Below are 26336 nucleotides of genomic sequence, written 5' to 3' on the forward strand. Positions count from 1 at the left end.
ATGTGGAGCAATGGCAACAACGCAATTCAATTCCTGTACCTGCTGAAGGTATTGCCTTCTTAACCTTGCCTGTGGTGAGGTGACCCTCAGGTTAAATTGCCACTAGTCAGCTCTCTATCATAGACGAGAGCAGTCTGTGGTCCTCTGGGACTGTGGCGACATTTTATTGTTCACACTACAAACAGCAAGGGACCCAGCACCGATCCCTGTGGTACACTACTGGACACAGGCTTTCACTCATAAAACCAACCTTCGACCATCACCCTCTGCCTCCTGCCACTAAGTCAATTTTGGATCCAATTTGCCAAATTACCCTGATTGCCATGGGCTCTCGCCTTCTTGATCAGTCTCCCATGCAGGACCTTGTCAAAATCATTACTCAAGTGCATGTAGACTAGAACTGTACTTCCCTCTTCTACACACCCAGTCGTCACCTCAAAAATTCAATCAAATTTGTTAGACATGATCTCCACTTGACAAAGTCATGCTGACTATCCTTGATTCATAGAATCATAGAATTTACAATGCAGAAGGAGGGCATTTGGCCCATCGAGTCTGCATCGGCCCTTGGAAAGAGCACCCTACTTAAGCCCACACTTCCACCCTACCTCTGTAACCCAGTAACCCCACCTAAACCTTTGGACACTATGGAGAAATTTAGCATGACCAATCCACCTACCCTGCACATCTTTGGACTGTGGGAGGAAACCCACGCAGACACGGAGAAAAAGTACAAACTCCACACAGTCACCCGAGGTCGGAATTGAATCTGGTTCCTTGGAGCTGTGAGGCAGCAGTGTTAACCACCGTGCCACCCAAAATTTAGAGTACCCAATTCTTTTTTTTCCCCAATTAATGGGCAATTTAACGTGGTCAATCCACCTACCCTGCACATCTTTGGGTTCTGGGGGTGAGACCCACACAGACACGGGGAGAATGTGCAAACTCCACACGGACAGTTACCCCGGGCTGGGGTCGAACCTGGGTCCTCTGCGTCGTGAGGCAGCAGTGCTTATCTGTGTGGATCATGCAAATAATGGGCCGTAACTTCCAAAGATATGCTGGGGACTCCTCCACACCATCTAGAAGTTCATGGGTAAAGATTGCACGGCAATTGCCCGGCAATGCAAACTTCCTTTGGGCAATTTCCCTTCACTGGGAACCATTCGAAAACGTGTTTTAAATTGCAAACTTCGGCTGTCATACAGCAATAGTTAAAAGAATTGTAACCACCACTAGCTGCTGGGTAACTATTGTGCTGATCTCCTCTGACCCCCTCACTGGACTCCCAAACTGAACCCCTCCAAATCCCTGACTTGTCAAAGTAGGTGGACGTTTAAGCTAATCTGCTTTACAGCAGTTAGGACTTACCTTTCATTGAGCTGCCCTCAACCTTAGGCCTCGGTAACGCACTGCATTATACTGATCTCATCCAGAGTCAGAAGGTCATGCAAGATAGGAGCAGCTGATTTTCAAGATAAGTAACTACGAGCGGAGTGACAGTACCACTCTATTGTCACTCCACCGTAGGTTACGGGCCTATGTAATGCTTTATAACAAAATGTGTGTTTACAGATTGCGAATGGAGACACTGAAAGCTTGGGATAGCTGGCACATTTTCCTATTTCAAAGATACTCTCTTAAACCTCCAGCTATTCCACAGTTGCAATCATGTTTGCTCAGGTAATCTGGAAAGCATTACGATCACAAACCAGGACTGAGAAACTGTTAAAGCAGTACAATTATACCCTCGCAGCATCCACTGTTTCCACAAATTAAGAACAGATTCTCAATCAATGGAGTCTAACAAAAATTGGTTTAAACACATTCAGGAAGAGTTTGAACTGGCTCGTCCATCCTCTGAAAATTGGATTGTGAATTGGATAGGAAAGCAGTCTGAATTGAGAGTAACAATTTAAATAGACCATGATGGAGACATATTAGCCCAGAATTATTTGGAACAAAACCAGTTTGTTAGAATTTTCATCTTATCGTTCAGCTTGAAAAATAATTGTTCTGCTAATTGCTGTGGGTATGAGTTGATATCTTCCAAGGTGAACCAGGCGATCTTGGGGATGAGAGGACCCAACAGTCTATCCCCTTAATCAATGAGATTTTAGAATAAAGATGAGGACGGGAACAATGGAGGAGGAATGGGGTGAATTAGAGTCAAATTAAATTCTGTGAAGAGCAAGACAAAAAGGAAGGAAAAATATCAAAATGTAAGTATCTTGAACCATCTGCTATCTGTAGAAATGAGACTCCGCAGCTTTTGGCCAGAGAGGTTGTGCGACACTATGGAAATACAAAATTCTTCATTTCAAAAAGCCCCTTACATTGTTAAGTGCCCAAAGTTTCTGTAGCAAGTTTAGTTTGTGTAACAGACCAAATGGCCCAATTGTTAGATGCACTTGGGATATTGGGGTCGTAGTGTCATTGTCACTGGACCAGTAATCCAGCGGCCCAGCTTAATGATCTGGGGCCTGGGTTCGAATCTCACCATGGCAGATGGTGAAATTTAAATTCAATAAAAATCTGCAGTTAGAAGTCCAATGATGCATGGAATCCATTGTCAATTGTCATAGAAACCTATCTGGTTCACTAATGTCCTTTAGGGAAGGAAATCTGCCATCCTTACTCCGGTCTGGCCTATATGTGACTCCAGATCCACAGCAATGTGACTCTTAACGGCCCCTCAGTTCAAGGGCAATTGGGGATGGGCAACAAATGCGGGCCAAGCCAGCGACATCCAGATCCCCTGAATGAATTTTTTTAAATCTTGGGAGATTGATTTCCTATTTTTACGAGGCTGGTGGCAGAGCAGCACTATCATCCTTCACAATTTGCAACTCTCCACATATTATTTCCTTGTCACAAATTGCTGGTTTCTTACTTCATGTGCTTTAAACCTGTTGTCAGCCAATTATGCGACATTACATTTTTCACATTTAGTTTTCTTTTGTACGTTTTCTCCTTTCTGCTCCTCTGACAGAGGTTCGACTCCTTGATCGGGTACAGTTGATGTATGCCAGGCGCTCTCTGGCACCTTGATCCAATACCAGAGCATCTTGCACTATGCAAATTTGCTCTTTTATTTGTGTGTGTGACTCATTTTTTTTTTAGAATTCCTACAATGCAGAAGGAGGCAAATTCAGCCCTTGTCTGCACCGACCCTCTGAAAGTGAATCCCACTTATGCCCACTCCCCAGCCCTATCCCTAGAATCTAACCTGTACATCCCTTTTATATTAAGGTGCAATTTAACATGGTCAATCCACCTAACCTGCACTTCTTTAGACTGTGGGAGGAAACCGGAGCATCCGGAGGAAACCCATGCAGACACAGGGAGAATGTGTTAACTCCACACAGTGACCCAAGGCCGGAGTTGAACCCAGGTCCCTGGTGCTGTGAGGCAGCAGTGCTGACGACTGTACCACCGTGGCATTATGGAGACTGTGTTTATAATGGTGGAGCAACAATTAAGTGACAATGTTTTACCTAATGGAGCTCTTGGTTTTTAATTTTCTGAACCTTTTTTCTGGGCTTAACAACTGAGCTTGTTTCCTAGAGATTATTTGACATTCCAGTATTAAAGGACTGGGTTTGGTTAGATTTGGGAAAGTAAGAAGCTTGACTTTTAGTGACCTCCCATTTTCTATGAGAGCATTGCACCCTCTGCCTCAACAGAAATAGGATGAACATAGTGTGGCACAACTCTGGAGGGCAGCCGGGGCATTCCTGCCCACTTGTGATGTTTCATGCATCATTCTTTGCTCAGAGTTGGGAAGGGGGAGGTCTGTGATCCGGTTGCAGAGGAAACCTGATCGTGGAAGTTGCCTTGCTAACCCTCCAGGATTGTCCTGCAGTCTTCAGGAACTGAAGCTAAGGGTCCCCTATATTGCTGCAAGCAATCCAGGGGAAAAACTCACAGAGATATTTTTAAAAGTCGGCGATGGGGCAATTGTTTTGACTGACTGTCAAGAATCATCCAATTAGGAAGCAGAGGCTGTTCATTTGGCAAGAGAAGATAGTGTGCCACAAATATTGATGTGACTTCAGGTCAGTTGGAGGTCATTTGATGACATTTCCGTGAATGGCTCCAACCAGAGTTGGGAACATGAAATGGGAGCCATGTTGAGAGCGTAAACATGCGACGGGAGAAGCAATTAAAAGGAGGAAGGAAATGTGAGAAAGTGATCAAACTTGAAAAATCTTACTCATTTGAAGAAAGGATTTTGTGTTTTGTTTGATAACTATCACATTTTGAAATAACACACTAAGGTATACAAAGCTCAGTGCGATTTTATACACCTGCAATTCATGTCTCAATTTTTTTTAACACATATCTGTGGTAATACACCTTTCAGGGATATTGGCATGCCATTGTAGTATAAGGGTGCCTCGTGGAGCCAGGGTTAACGTGGGACTGCAGAACAGTTCCGTCCACAGGCGAGTGACATAGTCGTGGACTGTGTGTTACAGAGACTAGAAGAGACCGAGTGGAGGCAGCACCCATATAGGGCTGTGCCTTGGTTATGGGTCACCAATAAATGTTTTATGTTCAAACATACAAACTTCCAGACCTCTTGGTGAGACACCTTACAACACTAGCTGTTAATACTTCCAATAAAAACAAGGTAGTAAGTGGGGGAGACTGAGAAGAACAATGAGGTGAGGAAAAAAGGAAGAGGAAATCGATAGATGGGAGGAGCAGACTATTGTGGAGATAAGTCCAACTTCATGTATTGAGAGATTGCTTTGCAGGTGTTGACAACTGAACGGCCGCACCAATTTATAATTTCTTCCTTTTTCTACACCCTTTTCCTCAGTCAGAACTGTGATTCAACCTAGGGTGAGATCCACATCCTGCACCCGGACAGATCTTGTGAACAGCGCTATCTATGGTGGGTGGGCTAACACATGTGATCCACATTGCCTCTGCACCAGAAGCAATTGGCTGTTGGTTTGTTTCTCGAATGATTCCGTGGATATTACCAAGAGCTTGTACCATGAAAACAGAAGTCATTTTGGACCAGCGGGGCATATTTTAAACCATGTGAGCAAAATTTACTGGCTGTTCATGCCGGTGGGATATTCCAGCCCCACCGACAGCACTCACGTGCCTCGGGTTTCCCGGCAACGAGGGGTGCATTCAACGGAAATCCCATTAAATAGTGAAATGCGTGCCGAATTTGAACTAAAAGACTTAGTTTTGTTGTAACAGTACTTGTAGGTGCAGTGACCCTATTACGTTTTTACTCTTCTGATTCTGAATATCTGATTTAAAGTACTGTAGTGATCAACTTTGAGCAAATTTACTCAATGTTTCAATAGATTAAAAATAAATGAACTGCAAAGTTTTGTAAATGTAATACAGTGAGCCTTAATGCACTATTTTAATGTAATATTCAATTTAATGTAATATTTCTTGGTGCACATGGTTTTGGGTAATTTCACAAATGCAGGTATTGGGGAGCAGTGTTTGGAGGGAGCATATACAGCTTGACATTTATTGAGAAATCACTACACAAATGATTATTCTTGAGTGAAAATGGTGAATTTTGAGAGGCAATTTTACTTTGGGGGGAAAAGCTAAATCCAGTCCTGTCTTTATTTTATGTCCTAGTGAGCATTGCCCGTATCTCTACAGTACAGAAGAAGGCCATTTGGCCCATCAAATCTGCACCGACTCTTCCATCAGGTCTACCCCCTGCCCTACTCCTGCAACCCCACCCAACCTTTGGACACCACGGGGCAATTCACCACGGCCAATCCACCTGACCTGCACATCTTTGGACTGTGGGAGGAAATCCACGCAGTCACGGGGAGAATGTGCAAATTCCATCAGTCGCCCACGGGTGGAATTGAACCTGGGCCCCTGGCCCTGTGAGGCAACAGTGCTTGCCACTGTGCCGCCCATGTCACTGGATAACAATCACTGGACAATTCTCTCCTCATTAACCCAAAGTACTGACTAATGATATCAGCTCTATTGCCATCCTCACTGGAATGAAGTACTTTGGCACAGGTCAGACTTAATCTGCAGGCTTTGGCTATTTATTGCCTTAAGCAACATGGTGAGCAAGAGAGCTTCATGATCCTTTTCCATGCTTAAGGTGGGATTTGTCCTGGAGGATCTATGCTGCGCCTCACTACTTAATCCTACCTTTGGTCTACAGTTCAAAACCATTACAATTCACACACAGGAAGTTACAATTCATGTGCAGGAAGTCTTCAAAACTCACCATTTTCAAATAATGTAAGAGTGTAATTTTGTGCAGTTATCGTCAGATGGTGAATTAAAATGGGAGCTGAAAAATAAATGCTGTGTTGAAAATTAGTGTTGGAAATACAGGGGACATTTTTAGAAACCAACTTTTGTATCTCTGATCCTTTGACGGCAATTGATCAATGCACTAGAAGGGGAAAATATGACTTCCGGGTGCGGCGATGACCAGCTAAGTCGCACGTTTGGGCAACTCCCGGTGGAACGGAATTTTGGTCTCTTAATAGGAGCCCCAACGGCAATTTTAACGGCTAAAAGCACTGTGCGGTAAACCAGTAGGGAATTCCCCCTGGACACAGATGGAAAAAGGAGAGGAAGGTGGCCGGATTGCGGAGGATCCTCTAGAGCAGCGGCAAGGAAAGCAAGCACAAAGCAAGATGGCGTCGGAAGGTGGCCGTCTAGTATGGGGCCCTGACCAACAAGAGTTCCTGCGGCGCTGTGTGGAAGAACTTAAAAAGGAGATGAAGAAGGAGCTGCTGGCCCCAATATTACAGGCGATTGAAGGGCTAAAGGAGGAACAAAAGACCCAGGAGCAGGAGCTTCGGGTCGTGAAGGCAAAGGCCGCTGATAATGAAGACGAAATACAGGGCCTGGTGGTGAAGACAGAGATGCACGATGCACAACACAAAAGGTGTGTGGAAAGGCTGGAGGTGCTGGAGAATAATGCGAGGAGGAAGAATTTAAGGATTCTTGGTCTTCCCGAAGGTCGGGGCATATGTGAGCACGATGCTTCACTCGTTAATGGGATCGGAGGCCCCGATGGGCCCATTGGAGGTGGAGGGAGCTTATCGAGTTATGACGCGAAGACCGAGGACTGGAGAAATACCTCGAGCTATAGTGGTGAGATTTCTCTGATATAATGACAGAGAGATGGTCCTCAGATGGGCGAAGAAAACTCGGAACAGTAGGTGGGAGAACGCGGTGATCCGCGTATATCAAGATTGGAGTGCGGAGGTGGCGAGAAGGAGGGCGAGTTTCAATCGGGCCAAGGCGGTGCTTCACAAAAGGAAGGTCGAATTTGGAATGCTGCAACCGGCAAGACTGTGGGTCACACACCAAGGGAAGCACCACTACTTTGAGACGGCAGAAGAGGCGTGGACATTTATTGTGGAGGAGCAGCTGGAATAGGCGGGCCAGAAAAAGAACGTTGGGGACAAAGTGGTGGTGTGATTACGTGGGGTGAAGGGGGGGAAAAAGGGGGAAGGGATGATTTCTCAAGTTGTTAATCTTGCGACCCTGTAACTTTTCTCTCTTCCCCATGTCGTGGGGGAGGGGGGGGCAAGGATGAGGAATTGTGGGCGCCGGCCATTAGGGGTGGGGCCAAGTGGGAAACGCGGGCTTTGTTCCCGCGCTATGGTAATCATGGCGGGAACAGGGAAGCAGGAAGGAGGGGGCCTCGCACAGTGGGGGCCGAGGTCACGGGGGGAAGCCGAGGTCAGCCAGAGTATGCTGACTTCTGGGAGGAACATGGGGGGTGCAATTACGCTAGAAGAGGATCTGGGGGGGGGGGGGGATTAACTGGGTTGCTGCTGCTGGGGAGAAGGGGGAGCTGGTACGGGGTGGGGTGGTCGAGGCGGGAGGGCGCCGTCGGGGGTAGATACGGCTATGTGGGAACCGGGTGAGGAGCTGGATTAAAAAAGGGGATGGCTAGTCGACAAGGGGAGGGGGGGTAAAGAGCCCCCCAACCCGGCTGATCACGTGGAACGTGAGAGGGCTGAACGGGCCGATTAAAAGGGCACGGGTACTCGCACACCTAAAGAAATTAAAGGCCGATGTGGTTATGTTGCAGGAGACGCATTTGAAACTGATCGACCAGGTCAGACTACGCAAAGGATGGGTGGGGCAGGTGTTTCATTCGGGGTTAGATGCAAAGAACAGGGGGGTGGCTATATTAGTGGGGAAACGGGTACTGTTTGAGGCAAAGACCATAGTGGCGGATAGCAGGGGTAGATACGTGATGGTGAGTGGCAGATTGCAAGGGGAGGCGGTGGTTCTAGTGAACGTATATGCCCCGAACTGGGATGATGCCAATTTTATGAGGCGAATGTTGGGACGTATCCCGGACCTAGAGGCGGGAAAGTTGGTAATGGGGGGAGACTTTAATACGGTGCTGGACCCAGGGCTGGACAGATCGAGGTGCAGGACCGGGAAGAGGCCGGCTGCAGCTAGGGTGCTCAAGGACTTTATGGAGCAGATGGGAGGAGTAGACCCCTGGAGATTTAGCAGGCCTAGGAGTATGGAGTTCTCGTTTTTCTTCTCTGTCCACAAAGCATATTCACGGATAGACTTTTTTGTATTGGAAAGGGCGCTGATCCCGAAGGTGACAGGGACGGAGTACACGGCAATAGCTATCTCGGACCAAGCTCCACATTGGGTGGACCTGGAGATAGGGGAGGAAAAAGAACAGCACCCGCCCTGGAGAATGGACATGGGACTATTGGCAGATGAGGGGATATGTTTAAGGGTGAGGGGGTGTATTGAAAGGTACTTGGAGCTTAACGACAATGGGGAGGTTCAGGTGGGAGTGGTCTGGGAGGCGTTGAAGGCAGTGGTTAGAGGGGAGCTGATATCTATTAGGGCACATAAAGGAAAGCAGGAGGGTAGGGAAAGGGAGCGGTTGCTGAAAGAACTTTTGAGGGTGGACAGACAATATGCGGAGGCACCGGAGGAGGGACTGTACAGGGAAAGGCAAAGGCTACATGTAGAATTTGACTTGTTGACTACGGGTAATGCAGAGGCACAATGGAGGAAGGCACAAGGTGTACAGTATGAATATGGGGAGAAGGCGAGCCGGTTGTTGGCCCACCAACTGAGGAAGAGGGGAGCAGCGAGGGAGATAGTGGGGGTGAGAGACGAGGAGGGAGAGATGGAGCGGGGAGCGGAGAGAGTAAATGGGTTGTTCAAGGTATTCTACGAAAGATTATATAAAGCTCAGCCCCCGGAAGGGAAGGAGAGAATGATGTGCTTTCTGGATCAGCTGGAATTCCCTAAAGTGGAGGAGCAGGAGAGGGCGGGACTGGGAGCACAGATTGAGATGGAGGAGGTAGTGAAAGGGATTGGGAGCATACAGGCGGGGAAGGCCCCGGGACCAGACTGATTCCCGGTGGAATTTTATAGGAAGTATATGGACTTGCTGGCCCCGCTTCTGACGAGAACCTTTAATGAGGCTAGGGAAAGGGGGCAGTTGCCCCCGACTATGTCAGAGGCAAAGATATCGCTCCTCCTAAAGAAGGAAAAAGACCCGCTGCAATGCGGGTCCTATAGGCCCATTTCTCTTTTAAATGTGGATGCTAAGATTCTGGCCAAGGTAATGGCGACGAGGATAGAGGACTGTGTCCCGGGGGTGGTACATGAGGACCAGACTGGGTTTGTGAAGGGGAGACAGCTGAACACGAACATACGGAGGTTGCTCGGGGTAATGATGATGCCCCCGCCAGAGGGGGAAGCTGAGATAGTGGTGGCGATGGATGCCGAGAAAGCATTTGATAGAGTGGAGTGGGATTATCTGTGGGAGGTGCTGAGGAGATTTGGCTTCGGAGATGGATATATCGGATGGGTACAGCTGCTGTATAGGGCACCGATGGCGAGTGTGGTTACGAATGGACGGAGGTCTGATTATTTCCGGCTTTACAGAGGGACGAGGCAGGGATGTCCCCTATCTCCGTTACTGTTTGCACTGGCGATTGAGCCCCTGGCCATGGCACTGAGGGGTTCCAGGAAGTGGAGGGGAGTGTTTAGGGGAGGAGAAGAACACCGGGTATCTCTGTATGCGGATGATTTGTTGTTGTATGTGGCGGACCCGGTGGAGGGGATGCCAGAGATAATGCGGATACTTGGGGAGTTTGGGGATGTTTCGGGGTATAAATTGAACATGGGGAAAAGTGAGTTGTTTGTGGTGCATCCGGGGGAGCAGAGCAGGGAAATAGAGGATTTACCGCTGAGGAAGGTAACAAGAGACTTCCGATACTTGGGGATTCAGATAGCCAAGAATTGGGGAACCTTGCACCGGCTTAATTTAACACGATTGGTGGAACAGATGGAGGAAGACTTCAAGAGATGGGACATGGTGTCCCTGTCACTGGCGGGTAGGGTGCAGGCGGTTAAAATGGTGGTTCTTCCGAGATTCCTCTTTGTGTTTCAGTGCCTCCCGGTGATGGTCACGAAGGCTTTTTTTAAGAGAATTGAGAAAAGCATTATGTGTTAGGTGTGGGCCGGGAAGACCCTGAGAGTGAGGAAGGGGTTCTTGCAGTGTAGTAGGGATAGGAGGGGGGCTGGCACTACCGAGCCTAAGTGATTATTACTGGGCCGCCAATATTTCAATGATGTGTAAGTGGATGGGAGAAGGGGAGGGAGCGGCGTGGAAGAGATTGGAGAGGGCGTCCTGCAAGGGGACCAGTTTACAAGCAATGGTGACGGCACCATTGCCGTTTTCACCGAAGAAATACACTACAAGCCCGGTGGTGGTGGCAACATTGAAAATTTGGGGGCAGTGGAGACGGCATGGGGGAAGGACGGGAGCCTCGGTGCGGTCCCCAATAAGAAATAACAATAGGTTTGTTCCGGGGAGAATGGATGGGGGATTTGGAGCATGGCAAAGAGCTGGGGTAGTACAATTGAGAGATCTGTTCGTAGATGGGACGTTTGCGAGTCTGGGAGCGCTGACGGAAAAATATGGGTTGCCCCAAGGGAATGCATTTTGGTATATGCAACTGAGGGCTTTTGCGAGGCAACAGGTGAGGGAATTCCCGCAGCTCCCGACGCAGGAGGTGCAGGATAGAGTGATTTCAGAGACATGGGTGGGGGATGGTAGGGTGTCGGACATATACAGGGAAATGAGGGACGAGGGGGAGATCATGGTAGATGAGCTGAAAGGGAAATGGGAAGAAGAGCTGGGGAGGAGATTGAGGAGGGGCTATGGGCTGATGCCCTACGTAGGGTAAACTCGTCGTCCTCATGTGCCAGGCTAAGCCTGATACAATTCAAGGTTCTACACAGGGCGCATATGACTGGAGCACGGCTCAGTAAATTTTTCTGGGTAAAGGATAGGTGTGGGAGATGCTCGAGAAGCCCAGCGAATCACACCCACATGTTCTGGTCATGTCCGGCATTACAGGGGTTCTGGGTGGGGGTGGCGAAGGTGCTTTCGAAGGTGGTGGGGGTCCGGGTCGAGCCAAGCTGGGGGTTGGCTATATTCGGGGTTGCAGAAGAGCCGGGAGTGCAGGAGGCGAGAGAGGCTGATGTTTTGGCCTTTGCGTCCCTAGTAGCCCGGCGCAGGATATTGCTTATGTGGAAGGAAGCCAAACCCCCGGGCGTGGAGACCTGGATAAACGACATGGCAGGGTTTATAAAGTTAGAACGGATCAAGTTCGTATTAAGGGGTTCGGCTCAAGGGTTCACCAGGCGGTGGCAACCGTTCGTCAACTACCTCACAGAACGATAGAGGGAATGAAAAGAAAGAAAGACAACAGCAGCAACCCAGGGGGGAGAGGGGGGGGAAGGGGGGGCGGGGGGTGGATCCGGGCGGGCTCTTAGGGATGTCATTGTATATGTATAGACATTTGTTATAGGTAATGTATATGGGACTGTTGGATTGTATTTTTGGAGAGTAACTATTTTTGACAAGGCAGTTGCCATTTAGTTTTGTTTTTGTTTCTGTTTATATATTATTTATTTACTTGTTTAAAACTGGCCACTGTTATTTATATTGCTTTATTGTTGTTTAAAAGAAAAACCATGTACTGTTATGTTTGGCCAAAAAATCTTGAATAAAATATATATTTTTTAAAAAATAGAAGGGGAAAATATATTTGAGTCTTGCATTGATGCTTCAGGAACCCCGTCAGAGATTTTTGATTGATGTACTTTGAGGCAATAATCAGACCATAATTGTTAACCACGCAAATAACGTCTTGGAACTAACTTTGTGTGTATCAGCAGAACCTTTAAATGGTACTGCTAAATTGAATTGTACAAAATAGCGCACTATATACGTTTTACACTGTGTCTTTGTCCTCTGGTGATGACAAATGGTTAATGCCATTTGTCTAGTAGAGGTGGTGACCTATGATGAGAATACATGCTGTAGTAGTCTTTGCAAAGCTAGAGGGAGAATGGAGAATGGAGCTACGTTTCAGAGCAAAGAGATGTAAGAGTATAGGTTCCTAAATCGTTAAAAGTAGCAATGTGGGTTAACATGGCCATGCTTCAGAGACATCCCAAAAAATGTTTGACTTTGTTCCGAGTCTTATGTGGCAGTGAAATTTCTTTTCACTTTATAGAACCTCCAATTATTGTTTCCATCTGCAAGATTATCCCGAGTGATTAAAATTAAGTAGATTTGTCTGCACTAAAAAAGTGAACAATGAATAGTCTAACATTTTCAGTAGTTACTTATCGCAGGAAGCAGCAAGGTTTGTGCTGGGGGGGGGGGGGGGGGATTGTGTAGTGGCTACACTGCCATGCCCTCCCATCCGATTAGCTAAGCTCATCGGGGATGGAAAAAGACAGTAACAACAACATTCTAAATCTGACTCCGATTTACTAACTGATACCATCCAGATGTATGCTGATGTTGTGGTATTTTACAGATTACTGCAAGCGGCTGGCAAAGGATACAGCGTTTCTAACAAATGATGGTACACTCAATGAGAAGCTGGTGGACAAAATCGTTCTTCACTTGTACAGAATCTATCCCCAAATTCTGAATGATGCAGAAGCTGAAATGGTAGGAAAAGTGTATATGTTATGCGAAGAGGTAAAGCCGCTATAGTCCCAGGTGACCATAGGCTGCTTTTTTCTTTGAGGGGTAGAACTGACTGCTCGTGGTTTAACCTGAGGATCACCACACCTCAGGCGAGGGGCAAGGTTGAGAAGGTGGGGCCTTCATCAATAACCTCAGCCTGTACGGGAATTGAACCCACGCTGCTGGCCTTGCTCTGCATCACAAACCAGCTGTCTTGTCAAGTGAGCTAAGCCAGCCCCTTATGTTAAGTTCTTATGTGGGTGGCACAATGGTTAGCATTGCTGCCTCACAGCGCCAGGGTCCCGGGTTTGATTCCGACCTCAGGCAGCTGTGTGGAGTTTGCACTTTCTCCCCGTGTCTGCGTGGGTTTCTTCCCGGTGTTCTGGTTTCCTCCCACTGTCCAAAGATGTGCAGGTTAGGTGAATTGGCCATTCTATATTGCCCCTTAGGGTGAGGTTGCAGGAATAGGGTGGGGAATTGAGCCTGGGAGGGGTGGTCTTTCGAAAGGTCGGTGAAGACTCGATGGGCCGAATGGCCTCCTTTTGTACTGTGGGGATTCTATGAAATGTGCAGGCTGGCAACCCTCTAAATTGTTTTGTTATATAACTAGTGAATGTGTATTGTGAGCGCAATAGTTTTTTTTAAAAAAAAATTCCAACTAAGGGGAAATTTAGCGTGGCCAATCCGCCTACCCTGCATAGCTTTGGGTTGTGGGAGCGAGACCCACGCAGACACGGCTCAATAAATGTTTAAAAGCATTGGGGTATTTCAATGGCACAGCTAAACCTGCTGCAGGGGTTGGTAAAAGAATTTAATATCTCCGAGACTTACATTGCCAGGAGTGGTGATGCAGGGAGGAAGAAAGGTGAATTAAGCCAGAGAACCTTTTGTCGCCACCACCTGCTTTTAAACCGCTTTGTAATAGGAGAGGAACGTACCTGGGATTAGGGCATGGTGTGAATGGGGAAAGCAGCCTATGGTCACCTGGGACTATAGCGACTTTGCTTTAATTGATGTTAGTACATGTCCGTCGTGGAACATTCTGTGTTCTAAAAATCATGCAGAAAAATGTTTCTAACTGTCCCTTCTGTTCTTCTCCATTATCCTGCACCTCCCCCACCTGTTTTATACTGATTGACCAATCATTAAAAACATAATAATAATCTTTACTATTGTCACAAGTAGGCTGACATTAACACTGCAATGAAGTTACTGTGAAAATCCCCTAGTGGCCACATTCCGGCGCTTGTTCGGGGACACTGAGGGAGAATTCAGATTGTCCAAATTACCTAACAGCAGGTCTTTCCTCTCCCAATAACCCTTGACCCACTTGCCCATCAAAATTCTATCTAACTCAGTCTTAAAGGCACAGCCTCCACTGCTTTCAGGGGCGTCACAGTAGTTAGCACTGCTGCCTCATGGCGCCAGGGACCCGGGTTCAATTCTAATCTTGGGCGACTTTCTGTGTGGAGTTTGCACGTTCTCCCTGTGTCTGCGTGGGTTTCCTCCGGATGCTTCGGTTTCCTTCCACAGTCCAAAGATGTGCAGATTGGGTGGATTGGTCATGCTAAATTGCTCCTAAGTATCCGAAAGGTTAGATGGGGTTATGGGATTACAGGGACAGGGCGGAGGAATGGGCCTAGGTAGGGTGCTCTTTCGGAAGGTTGGTGCATACTCGATGGGCCGAATGACCTCTTTCTGCAGGGTTAGAGGGTTCTGTGATTTCTATGAAGAGAATTCCACATACATACAACCCTCTGAGAGACAAAGTTCTCCTCACCACAGTCAGAAAAGGTTGACCTCAATATGTCCTCTCATTTTAGTCGCCCACACAAAGGAAATACATAAGTTCTAAAACATTCATTGTTCTCTCTACAAATATTGTTTGGCTTGTTGAATGTTTCCAAATTTGTTTTTTTGCTTTTAATATTCATTCTCACAAAAGCTTTCATAATTTTGAAAACTTCCAATTTGAGCACGGTAGCATAGTGGTTAGCACAATTGCTTCACAGCTCCAAGGTCCCAGGATTGATTCCCGGCTGATTCAAGTCTGAACGTTCTCCCCGTGTGTGCGTGGGTTTCCTCCGGGTGCTCCGGTTTCCTCCCACAGTCCAAAGATGTGCAGGTTAGGTGGATTGGCCATGCTAAATTGCCCTTAGTGTCCAAAATTGCCCTTAGTGTTGGGTGGGGTTACTGGGTTATGGGGATAGGGTGGGGGTGTGGGCTTGGGTAGGGTGCTCTTTCCAAGAGCCGGTGCAGACTCGATGGGCCGAATGGCCTCCTTCTGCACTGTAAATTCTATGATTTCTTTCCAACCTTCTGTGATCCAGTGCAAAATGCCACAGTGTTTCAAGCTTTTATAAAATCTTCTTCCCGGTATCATTCTAAGAATGTTTTGTTGTAAACATCCTACAAGTTTAACGTCCTTCCCATAATGTGGTATCCATAATTGCACGTAGTACTCAATGCCCTGTGTGAATTCACCATCAATACAATGCCTAAAACCATTTGCATTTTGTAATGGTCTTTTCGACCTGCACACTTTGAAAGGTTTATTGATCCGCTTTGCAAGAGTTTTTCTGTTCCTCCACTCTGTCAAGAATTTATTTGTGAACTGCTTTGTAGTGTATACTTTTCAAAATGTGTAGCTTTGATATTTATCTGCACTGAACAAATATTTTGAAGGGAGGAAACTGTTACCCTATCCAAGTGACATTCTTTGTGAGCTGTTACAGTGAATATTGCCAGGAGTGCAGTTGTTCGGGATTAGGTTGGAAAGGAAGGAAAATGTTTTAAAAACTTGCCCGAAGGCTGGAAAATAAATTACTGTCGCTGCTCTCGGCTATTAGGCAGCACGGTAGCATAGTGATTAGCACAATTGCTTCACAGCTCCAGGGTCCCAGGTTCGATTCCCGGCTTGGGTCACTGTCTGTGCAGAGTCTGCACGTTCTCCCCGTGTGTGCGTGGGTTTTCTCCGGGTGCTCTGGTTTCCTCCCACAGTCCAAAGATGTGCAGGTTAGGTGGATTGACCATGCTAAATTGCCCTTAGTGTCCAAAATTGCCCTCAGTGTTGGGTGGGGTTACTGGGTTATGGGGATAGGGTGGGGGTGTGGGCTTGGGTAGGGTGCTCTTTCCAAGAGCCGGTGCAGACTCGATGGGCCGAATGGCTTCCTTCTGCACTGTAAATTCTATGATTCTATTGCATGGCCTCCTTCTTAACCTCACCCCTTGCAGCATCTGAAATCAGTATAAATCGTTATTGTTCTTAGTATTTCCTCTTTCAAACGATCTTTATCCCCTCTTTGCAAATGGACCTGCCATGCCAGGCCTCATCTCTAGATCGGCTACTGGCAACTAGGGAATATATGGCCTAGGATCCCTTGCCCTTAAATTGTTAAGTTATTGTGTGAAGACACAAATGGAGATGTATGTGAGCATACAGTTCCTCGGTTAAATCAGCTCTTTCGAATTATATTGCATGAATCATATTCTTTGGGCGCCCCTTCAGTGTTCTTTGTCATCTGCTTTGAGAAAATATTCATTCATGAGATGTCTGCTTTTCACTCTACTATAATAGCTTCCTAGATCCTTTGCAATCATTGCTAACCACCTGAACTCTCTCCGGTTTAGAGCAACTGAGTGCCACGGTAGTAAAACCATTATATAATGTTTCCTCAATCAAGTAGCACATAATAACTGGATAAATTAGAATGCCCCAGTTGTGAAGTGGATTGTCTGAGGCTAACTTTTAGCTCTTTTTCTCTCCAAAACAAATGCATTTGAGCCCAGACTTCTGCAATCTAGCTTTTGATTTGAAATGAATTACCGTGGGTACAAGAAGTTCAATTTCATAATGGAAAAACCTTTAGCAATTGTCACATAATTTGGTGCAATTTAATTACCTTTTGTTAGCTTTCTTCTAAAGGTAACATTTGTTACTGGTGTATAGTTCCTTGTAACATATTACTTGTGTTGGACTACTCAGTTTTGAACACAACTAGTGTGTATCATTATTTTCTATCTGGTACTTTGAGTTTCTGAATTAAAACTGTCTGACTCTTTCTACTCTTGATTGATGACCAAAGGGGCATAACTTTCATTTGCACAAACCTTACTTATTAAGGACCGTAAATCATCCCAATTAAAATTTCTCATCAGTGTCAGGAACATCTTTTCAGTATTCTTCAATCCGGGTTGTCTTCCAAAATACACATTAACCAGTGACAACTGCCTGGTGAAAGCTCTGTTTGTTTTTCAAAATAAAACTTTTGTTTCAACAACTTTTGACTTCCGTGCAATCCTCTGTTGTGGGGTTCTTAATTGATTACCTTGTTTACGAGGGCTTTTCTATTAAGGTCAGCAAGATTTGTGAAAGTCTGTCGGCAAAATATTGATCGAGAAAGTAACTGCACGATAGAGGTGAAGCATAGCTTCTCATACAGGAAGTGGTATGTTACAGTTCGCTCAGAGTTTACATTGTTGTGACATCGTGCATATTCACGTGCTTGTTGGAGTCGGGAGCTATGGATCGTGATGGAGGAGACTCCAACTTCTTTCCCTCACATAACTGATCAGGAATCCCTCCTCCCATTACCACCTATTATTGGTGTGTATTGGGAAGGTAAGTAGAGTGATACTCAACCTGTTTGGCAGAGTTGTGATTGCATTTTCCTCAGCCATCAAGTCTTGAACCTGGAGCTTTGGCCCAGAGGCAGAGATGCTACCCCTTCTGCCACAAGGCTATCTCTCGTAGAGATGGCATTGCAAACATCAATGATGGAGTCACAAGAGTTTGAACAAACACTTCTCACAACTAAAGTGCTTCACAGCAGTTTTAGAACATAGAACATAGAACGATACAGCGCAGTATAGGCCCTCCGGCCCACGATGTTGCACCGAAACAAAAGCCATCTAACCTACACTATGCCATTATCATCCATATGCTTATCCAATAAACTTTTAAATGCCCTCAATGTTGGCAAGTTCACTACTGTTGCAGGTAGGGCATTCCACGGCCTCACCACTCTTTGCGTAAAGAACCTACCTCTGACCTCTGTCCGATATCTATTACCCCTCAGTTTAAAGCTATGTCCCCTCGTGCCAGCCATTTCCATCCGCGGGAGAAGGCTCTCACTGTCCACCCTATCTAACCCCCTGATCATTTTGTATGCCTCTATTACGTCTCCTCTTAACCTTCTTCTCTCCAACGAAAACAACCTCCAGTCCATCAGCCTTTCCTCATAAGATTTTCCCTCCATACCAGGCAACATCCTGGTAAATCTCCTCTGCACCCTCTCCAAAGCCTCCACGTCCTTCCGATAATGCGGTGACCAGAACTGTACGCAATACTCCAAATGAGGCTGTACCAGAGTTTTGTACAGCTGCAACATGACCTCATGACTCCGGAACTCAATCCCTCTACCAATAAAGGCCAACACTCCATAGGCCTTCTTCACAACCCTATCAACCTGGGTGGCAACTTTCAGGGATCTATGTACATGGACACCTATATCCCTCTGCTCATCCACACTTCCAAGAACTTTACCATTAGCCAAATATTCCGCATTCCTGTTATTCCTTCCAAAGTGAATCACCTCACACTTCTCTACATTAAACTCCATTTGCCACCTCTCAGCCCAGCTCTGCAGCTTATCTATGTCCCTCTGTAACCTGCTACTACCTTCCGCACTGTCGACAACTCCACCGACTTTAGTGTCGTCTGCAAATTTGCTCACCCACCCTTCTGCGCCCTCCTCTAGGTCATTGATAAAAATGACAAACAGCAACGGCCCCAGAACAGATCCCTGTGGTACGCCACTTGTAACTGAACTCCATTCTGAACATTTCCCATCAACCACCACCCTCTGTCTTTCAGCTAGCCAATTTCTGATCCACATCTCTAAATCACCCTCAATCCCCAGCCTCCGTATTTTCTGCAATAGCCTACCGTGGGGAACCTTATCAAACGCTTTGCTGAAATCCATATACACCACATCAACTGCTCTACCCTCGTCTACCTGTTCAGTCACCTGCTCAAAGAACTCGATAAGGTTTGTGAAGCATGACCTACCCTTCACAAAGCCATGCTGACTATCCCTGATCATATTATTCCTATCTAGATGATTATAAATCTTGTCTCTTATAATCCCCTCCAATTTTGAAGTGGGAATCAGGAGGAAACATTTTCTGCTAGTTGAAGTCATGCTCGGCACAAAGGAAGATGGTTGTGGTTGTTAGAGGTTAATCATCTCAGTCCCACAACATCACTGTAGGAGTTCCTTGAGGTAGTATCCGAGGCCCAACCATCTTCAGCTGCTTCATTGAAGACTTTCCCACCAATACAAGTTCAGAAGTGGGGATGTTCACTGATTTCACTGATGATTGCACAATTTCCAGTGCAATTTTAATTTCCTCAGATACTGAAGAAGTCCTTGTCCGTATGCAGCAAGTACTGGTGAACACCCCCCCCACCCCCCCCCCCCCCCCCCTCCCCCCTCCCCCGGGAGCAGCCATATAAATACTATGGCTACAAGAAAGCATGTCAGAGGTTGGGAATTCTACAGCGAGCAACTCGCCTCCTGACTCCCCAAAGATATTCCACCATCTATAAGGCACAAGTCAGGACTGTGGTGGAATACTCTTCACTTGCCTGGATGAGTGCAGCTCCAACAACAATCAAGAAGCTTGACACCATCCAGGACAAAGCAGCCCTCTTTTTTTTTAATAAATATTTTATTGAAAATTTTTGGTCAACCAACACAGTACATTGTGCATCCTTTACACAACATTATAACAATACAGATAATAATGACCTTTTTTATATAAACAAGAAACAACAAATAAATAAATATTAAATAACAAAAATGGAAACTAGCCCTAATTGGCAACTGCCTCGTCACAAGCTATACCCCCCCCCCCCCCCCACCCCAAGTCCTGGGCTGCTGCTGCTGCCTTCTTTTTTCCCCCATCTATCTTTCCGCAAGATATTCGACGAACGGTTGCCACCGCCTGGTGAACCCTTGAGCCGACCCCCTTAGGACGAACTTAATCCGCTCTAACTTTATGAACCCCCCCATATCATTTATCCAGGTCTCCACCCCCGGGGGCTTGGCTTCTTTCCACATTAGCAATATCCTGCGCCGGGCTACTAGGGACGCAAAGGCCAAAACATCGGCCTCTCTCGCCTCCTGCACTCCCGGCTCTTGTGCAACCCCAAATATAGCCAACCCCCAGCTTGGTTCGACCCGGACTCCTACTACTTTCAAAAGCACCTTTGTCACCCCCATCCAAAACCCCTGTAGTGCCGGGCATGACCAGAACATATGGGTATGATTCGCTGGGCTTCTCGAGCACCTCGCACACCTATCCTCCACCTCAAAAAATTTACTGAGCCGTGTTCCAGTCATATGTGCCCTGTGTAATACCTTAAACTGAATCAGGCTTAGCCTGGCGCACGAGGACGACGAGTTTACCCTGTTTAGGGCATCTGCCCACAGCCCCTCCTCAATCTCCTCCCCTAGCTCTTCTTCCCATTTCCCTTTTAGTTCGTCCACCATAGTCTCCCCTTCATCCCTCATTTCCCTATATATATCCGACACCTTACCATCCCCCACCCATTTCTTTGAGATGACTCTGTCCTGCACCTCTTGTGTCGGGAGCTGCGGGAATTCCCTCACCTGTTGCCTCGCAAAAGCCCTCAATTGCATGTACCTAAATGCATTCCCTTGGGGCAACCCATATTTCTCAGTCAGCGCTCCCAGACTCGCGAACTTCCCATCCACAAATAGATCTTTCAATTGCGTTATTCCTGCTCTTTGCCACATTCCATATCCCCCATCCATTCCCCCCGGGGCAAACCTATGGTTGTTTCTTATCGGGGACCCCCCCCAATGCTCCGGTCTTTCCCCTATGTCGTCTCCACTGTCCCCAAATCTTCAGTGTAGCTACCACCACCGGACTCGTGGTATAGTTCCTTGGTGAGAATGGCAATGGGGCTGTCACCATAGCCTGCAGGCTGGTCCCCCTACAGGACGCCCTCTCTAATCTCTTCCACGCCGCTCCTTCCTCCTCTCCCATCCACTTACTCACCATTGAAATATTAGCGGCCCAATAATACTCACTTAGGCTCGGTAGTGCCAGCCCCCCCCTATCCCTACTACGCTGTAAGAATCCCTTCCTCACTCTCGGAGTCTTCCCGGCCCAAACAAAACCCATGATACTCTTTTCTATCCTTTTGAAAAAAGCCTTCGTGATCACCACCGGGAGGCACTGAAACATAAAGAGGAATCTCGGGAGGACCACCATCGTAACCGCCTGCACCCTCCCTGCCATTGACAATGCTACCATATCCCATCTCTTGAAATCTTCCTCCATCTGTTCCACCAACCGCGTCAAATTTAGCCTGTGCAATGTGCCCCAATTCTTAGCTATCTGGATCCCCAGGTAACGAAAGTCTCTTGTTACCTTCCTCAACGGTAGGTCTTCTATTTCTCTACTCTGCTCCCCTGGATGCACCACAAACAGCTCACTCTTCCCCATGTTCAATTTATACCCTGAAAAATCCCCAAACTCCCCAAGTATCCGCATTATTTCTGGCATCCCCTCCGCTGGATCCGCCACATATAGTAGCAGATCATCCGCATATAAAGATACCCGGTGTTCTTCTCCTCCCCTAAGTATTCCCCTCCATCTCCTGGAACCTCTCAGCGCTATCGCCAGGGGCTCAATCGCCAGTGCAAACAGTAATGGGGACAGAGGACATCCCTGCCTTGTCCCTCTATGGAGCCGAAAATATGCCGATCCCCGTCCATTCGTGACCACACTCGCCACTGGGGCCCTATACAACAGCTGCACCCATCTAACATACCCCTCTCCAAACCCAAATCTCCTCAACACCTCCCACAGATAATCCCATTCCACTCTATCAAATGCTTTCTCGGCATCCATCGCCACTACTATCTCCGTTTCACCCTCTGGTGGGGCCATCATCATTACCCCTAACAGCCTCCGTATATTCGTGTTCAGCTGTCTCCCCTTCACAAACCCAGTTTGGTCCTCATGAACCACCCCCGGGACACATTCCTCTATTCTCATTGCCATTACCTTGGCCAGGACCTTGGCATCCACATTTAGGAGGGAAATTGGTCTGTAGGACACGCATTGTAGCGGATCCTTTTCCTTCTTTAAGAGAAGCGATATCGTTGCTTCTGACATAGTCGGGGGCAGTTGTCCCCTTTCCTTTGCCTCGTTAAAGGTCCTCGTCAGTAGCGGGGCGAGCAAATCCAAATATTTTCTGTAAAATTCAACTGGGAATCCGTCCGGTCCCGGGGCCTTTCCCGTCTGCATGTTCCTAATTCCTTTCACCACTTCTTCTACCGTGATCTGTGCTCCCAGTCCCACCCTTTCCTGCTCATCCACCTTGGGAATTTCCAGCCGATCCAAAAAATCCATCATTCTCTCCCTCCCATCCGGGGGTTGAGCTTCATACAATTTTTTATAAAATGTCTTGAACACTTCATTCACTCTCTCTGCTCCCCGCTCCGTCTCTCCTTCCTCGTCCCTCACCCCCCCTATTTCCCTCGCTGCTCCCCTTTTCCTCAATTGGTGTGCCAGCAATCTGCTCGCCTTCTCTCCATATTCATACTGTACACCCTGCGCCTTCCTCCATTGTGCCTCTGCAGTGCCTGTAGTCAGCAAGTCAAATTCCACATGCAGCCTTTGCCTTTCCCTGTACAGTCCCTCCTCCGGTGCTTCCGCATATTGTCTGTCCACCCTTAAAAGTTCTTGCAGCAACCGCTCCCGTTCCTTACTCTCCTGCTTCCCTTTATGTGTCCTTATTGATATCAGCTCCCCCCTCACCACCGCCTTCAACGCCTCCCAGACCACTCCCACCTGAACCTCCCCATTGTCATTGAGTTCCAAGTACTTTTCAATACATCCCCTCACCCTTAGGCACAGCCCCTCATCTGCCATTAGTCCCATGTCCATTCTCCAGGGTGGGCGCCCTCTTGTTTCCTCCCCTATCTTCAAGTCTACCCAGTGTGGGGCATGATCCGAAATGGCTATAGCCGTATATTCCGTTCCCCTCACCCTCGGTATCAATGCCCTACCCAACACAAAAAAGTCTATGCGTGAATAGACTTTATGGACACAGGAGAAAAACGAGAACTCCTTACTCCTAGGTCTACTGAATCTCCACGGGTCCACCCCTCCCATCTGCTCCATAAAATCCTTAAGCACCTTGGCTGCTGCCGGCCTCCTACCAGTCCTGGACTTCGGCCTATCCAGCCTTGGTTCCAACACCGTGTTAAAATCTCCCCCCATTATCAGCTTTCCCGTCTCTAGGTCCGGGATGCGTCCTAGCATTCGCCTCATAAAGTTGGCATCGTCCCAGTTCGGGGCATACACGTTTACCAAAACCACCATCTCTCCCTGTAAATTGCCACTCACCATCACGTATCTGTCCCCGTTATCCGCCACTATAGTCTTTGCCTCGAACATTACCCGCTTCCCCACTAATATAGCCACCCCCCTGTTTTTCGCATCCAGCCCCGAATGGAACACCTGCCCCACCCATCCTTTGCGCAACCTAACCTGGTCTATCAGTTTCAGGTGCGTTTCCTGTAACATAACCACATCTGCTTTAAGTTTCTTAAGGTGTGCGAGTACTCGTGCCCTCTTTATCGGCCCGTTAAGCCCCCTCACGTTCCACGTGATCAGCCGAGTTGGGGGGCTTCCCACCCCCCCCCCCCCCCTTGCCGGTTAGCCATCATCTTTTTCCAGCTTCTCACCCAGTTCCCACGCAGCTGTATCTCTCCCAGACGGTGCCCCCCCGCCCATCCTTTCCCGTACCCACTCTCCCCTTTCCCCAGCAGCAGCAACCCAGTAATTCCCCCCTCCCCCCCCCCCCCCCGCTAGACCCCCCGCTAGCGTAATTACTCCCCCCATGTTGCTCCCAGAAGTCAGCAAACTCTGGCTGACCTCGGCTTTCCCCCGTGATCACGGCTCGCACCGTGCGACGCCCCCTCCTTCCTGCTTCTCTATTCCCGCCATAATTATCATAGCGCGGGAACTAAGCCCGCGCTTCTCCCTTGGCCCCGCCCCCCATGGCCAATGCCCCATCTCCTCTCCCTCCCCACCTCCCCCCATCACCACCTGTGGGAGAGAGAAAAGTTACCATACCGCAGGATTAAAACAAAAACCCCTCTTCGCCCCCCCCCATTCGCCCCACCACTTTGTCCAAACGTTCATTTTCATAGTCCACTCATTCCAATTTTTCTTCTACAATAAAAGTCCACGCTTCATCCGCCGTCTCAAAGTAGTGGTGCCTCCCTTGATATGTGACCCACAGTCTTGCCGGTTGCAGCATTCCAAATTTTATCTTCTTTTTGTGAAGTACCGCTTTGGCCCGATTAAAGCTCGCCCTCCTTCTCGCCACCTCCGCACTCCAATCTTGATAAACGCGGATCACCGCGTTCTCCCATTTACTACACCGAGTTTTCTTCGCCCATCTAAGGACCATTTCTCTATCCTTAAAACGGAGGAATCTCACCACTATGGCTCTGGGAGTTTCTCCTGCTCTCGATCCTCGCACCATAACTCGGTATGCTCCCTCCACCTCCAACGGACCCGTCGGGGCCTCCGCTCCCATTAACGAGTGCAGCATCGTGCTCACATATGCCCCGACGTCCGCCCCCTCCACACCTTCAGGAAGGCCAAGAATCCTCAAGTTGTTCCTCCTTGCGTTGTTTTCCAGTGCCTCCAACCTCTCCACAGATCGTTTCTGGTGTGCCTCCTGTATCTCCGACTTCACCACCAGGCCCTGTATATCGTTCTCATTCTCTGCTGCTTTCGCCTTCACGACCCGAAGCTCCTGCTCCTGGGTCTTTTGTTCCTCTTTCAGCCCTTCAATCGCCTGTAATATCGGGGCCAACAACTCTTTCTTCATTTCCTTTTTTATCTCCTCCACGCAGCGTTTCAAGAACTCTTGTTGTTCAGGGCCCCATATGAAACTGCCACCTTCCGACGCCATCTTGGTTTCTGCTTGCCTTCCTTGCCGTTGTTCCAAAGGATCCGCTGCAATCCGGCCACTTTCCTCTCCTTTTTCCATCCGTGTCCAGGGGGAACACCCTTCTGGTTTACCGCACGGTGTTTTTAGCCGTTAAAATTGCCGTTGGGGCTCCTATCAAGAGCCCTAAAGTCCTTTCCACCGGGAGCTGCCGAAACGTGCGACTTAGCTGGTCATCGCCGCACCCGGAACTCGACAAAGCAGCCCTCTTGATTGGCACCCTATCCACCACCTTCAACATCCATTCCTTCCACCACCGACACACAGTGGCAGCAGTGTGTGCAATCTACAAGATGCACTGCAGCAACTTGCCAAGGCTCAACAGCAGCTCCCACACCTGTGACCTCTACTACCTAGAAGGAAAAGGGCAGGAAATGCATAGGAACACCACCACCTGCAAGTTCTCCCCCTAACCATCCTGCATTGAAAATATATCGCCGTTCCTTCATTGTTGCTGGGTCAAAATCGTTTCCCACTAACAATGTTTGAGGTGAGGGATGCAGTTAGTGTCCCTGCTGATTTTACCTGCAGGAAGTGCTGCCATCTCCAGCTCCTCCAAGACCGAGTTAGGGAACTGGAGCTGGAGTTGGAAGAACTTCGGATCATTCGGGAGGCAGAAGGGGTCATAGATAGCAGCTTCAGGGAATTAGTTACACCAAAGATTGGAGATAGGTGGGTAACTGTAAGAGGGACTGGGAAAAAGCAGTCAGTGCAGGGATCCCCTGCGGTCGTTCCCCTGAGAAACAAGTATACCGCTTTGGATACTTGTGGGGGGGACGACTTACCAGGGGTAAGCCATGGGGTACGGGCCTCTGGCACGGAGTCTGTCCCTGTTGCTCAGAAGGGAAGGGGGGAGAGGAGCAGAGCATTAGTAATTGGGGACTCTATAGTCAGGGGCACAGATAGGAGATTTTGTGGGAGCGTGAGAGACTCGCGTTTGGTATGTTGCCTCCCAGGTGCAAGGGTACGTGATGTCTCGGATCGTGTTTTCCGGGTCCTTAGGGGGGAGGGGGAGCAGCCCCAAGTCGTGGTCCACATTGGCACTAACGACATAGGTAGGAAAGGGGACAAGGATGTCAGGCAGGCTTTCAGGGAGCTAGGATGGAAGCTCAGAACTAGAACAAACAGAGTTGTTATCTCTGGGTTGTTGCCCGTGCCACGTGATAGTGAGATGAGGAATAGGGAGAGAGAGCATTTAAACACGTGGCTACAGGGATGGTGCAGGCGGGAGGGATTCAGATT

General features: G+C 48.0%; 1 protein-coding gene across 2 annotated transcripts in view; it reads left to right on the forward strand.

The window, feature by feature from the left end:
• Positions 1–26336, forward strand: part of LOC140388400 (caspase recruitment domain-containing protein 19-like) — an 88583-nt gene that overhangs the window by 34401 nt on the left and 27846 nt on the right. For both annotated transcript variants that reach the window (XM_072472508.1, XM_072472509.1), the window contains exon 3: positions 12873–13009. In XM_072472508.1, the coding sequence (XP_072328609.1) occupies positions 12873–13009 (137 nt within the window). The remainder of the gene's footprint in view (positions 1–12872; positions 13010–26336) is intronic.

Source organism: Scyliorhinus torazame, chromosome 13, assembly GCF_047496885.1.
Source record: "Scyliorhinus torazame isolate Kashiwa2021f chromosome 13, sScyTor2.1, whole genome shotgun sequence".
NCBI classification, from domain to species: domain Eukaryota; kingdom Metazoa; phylum Chordata; class Chondrichthyes; order Carcharhiniformes; family Scyliorhinidae; genus Scyliorhinus; species Scyliorhinus torazame.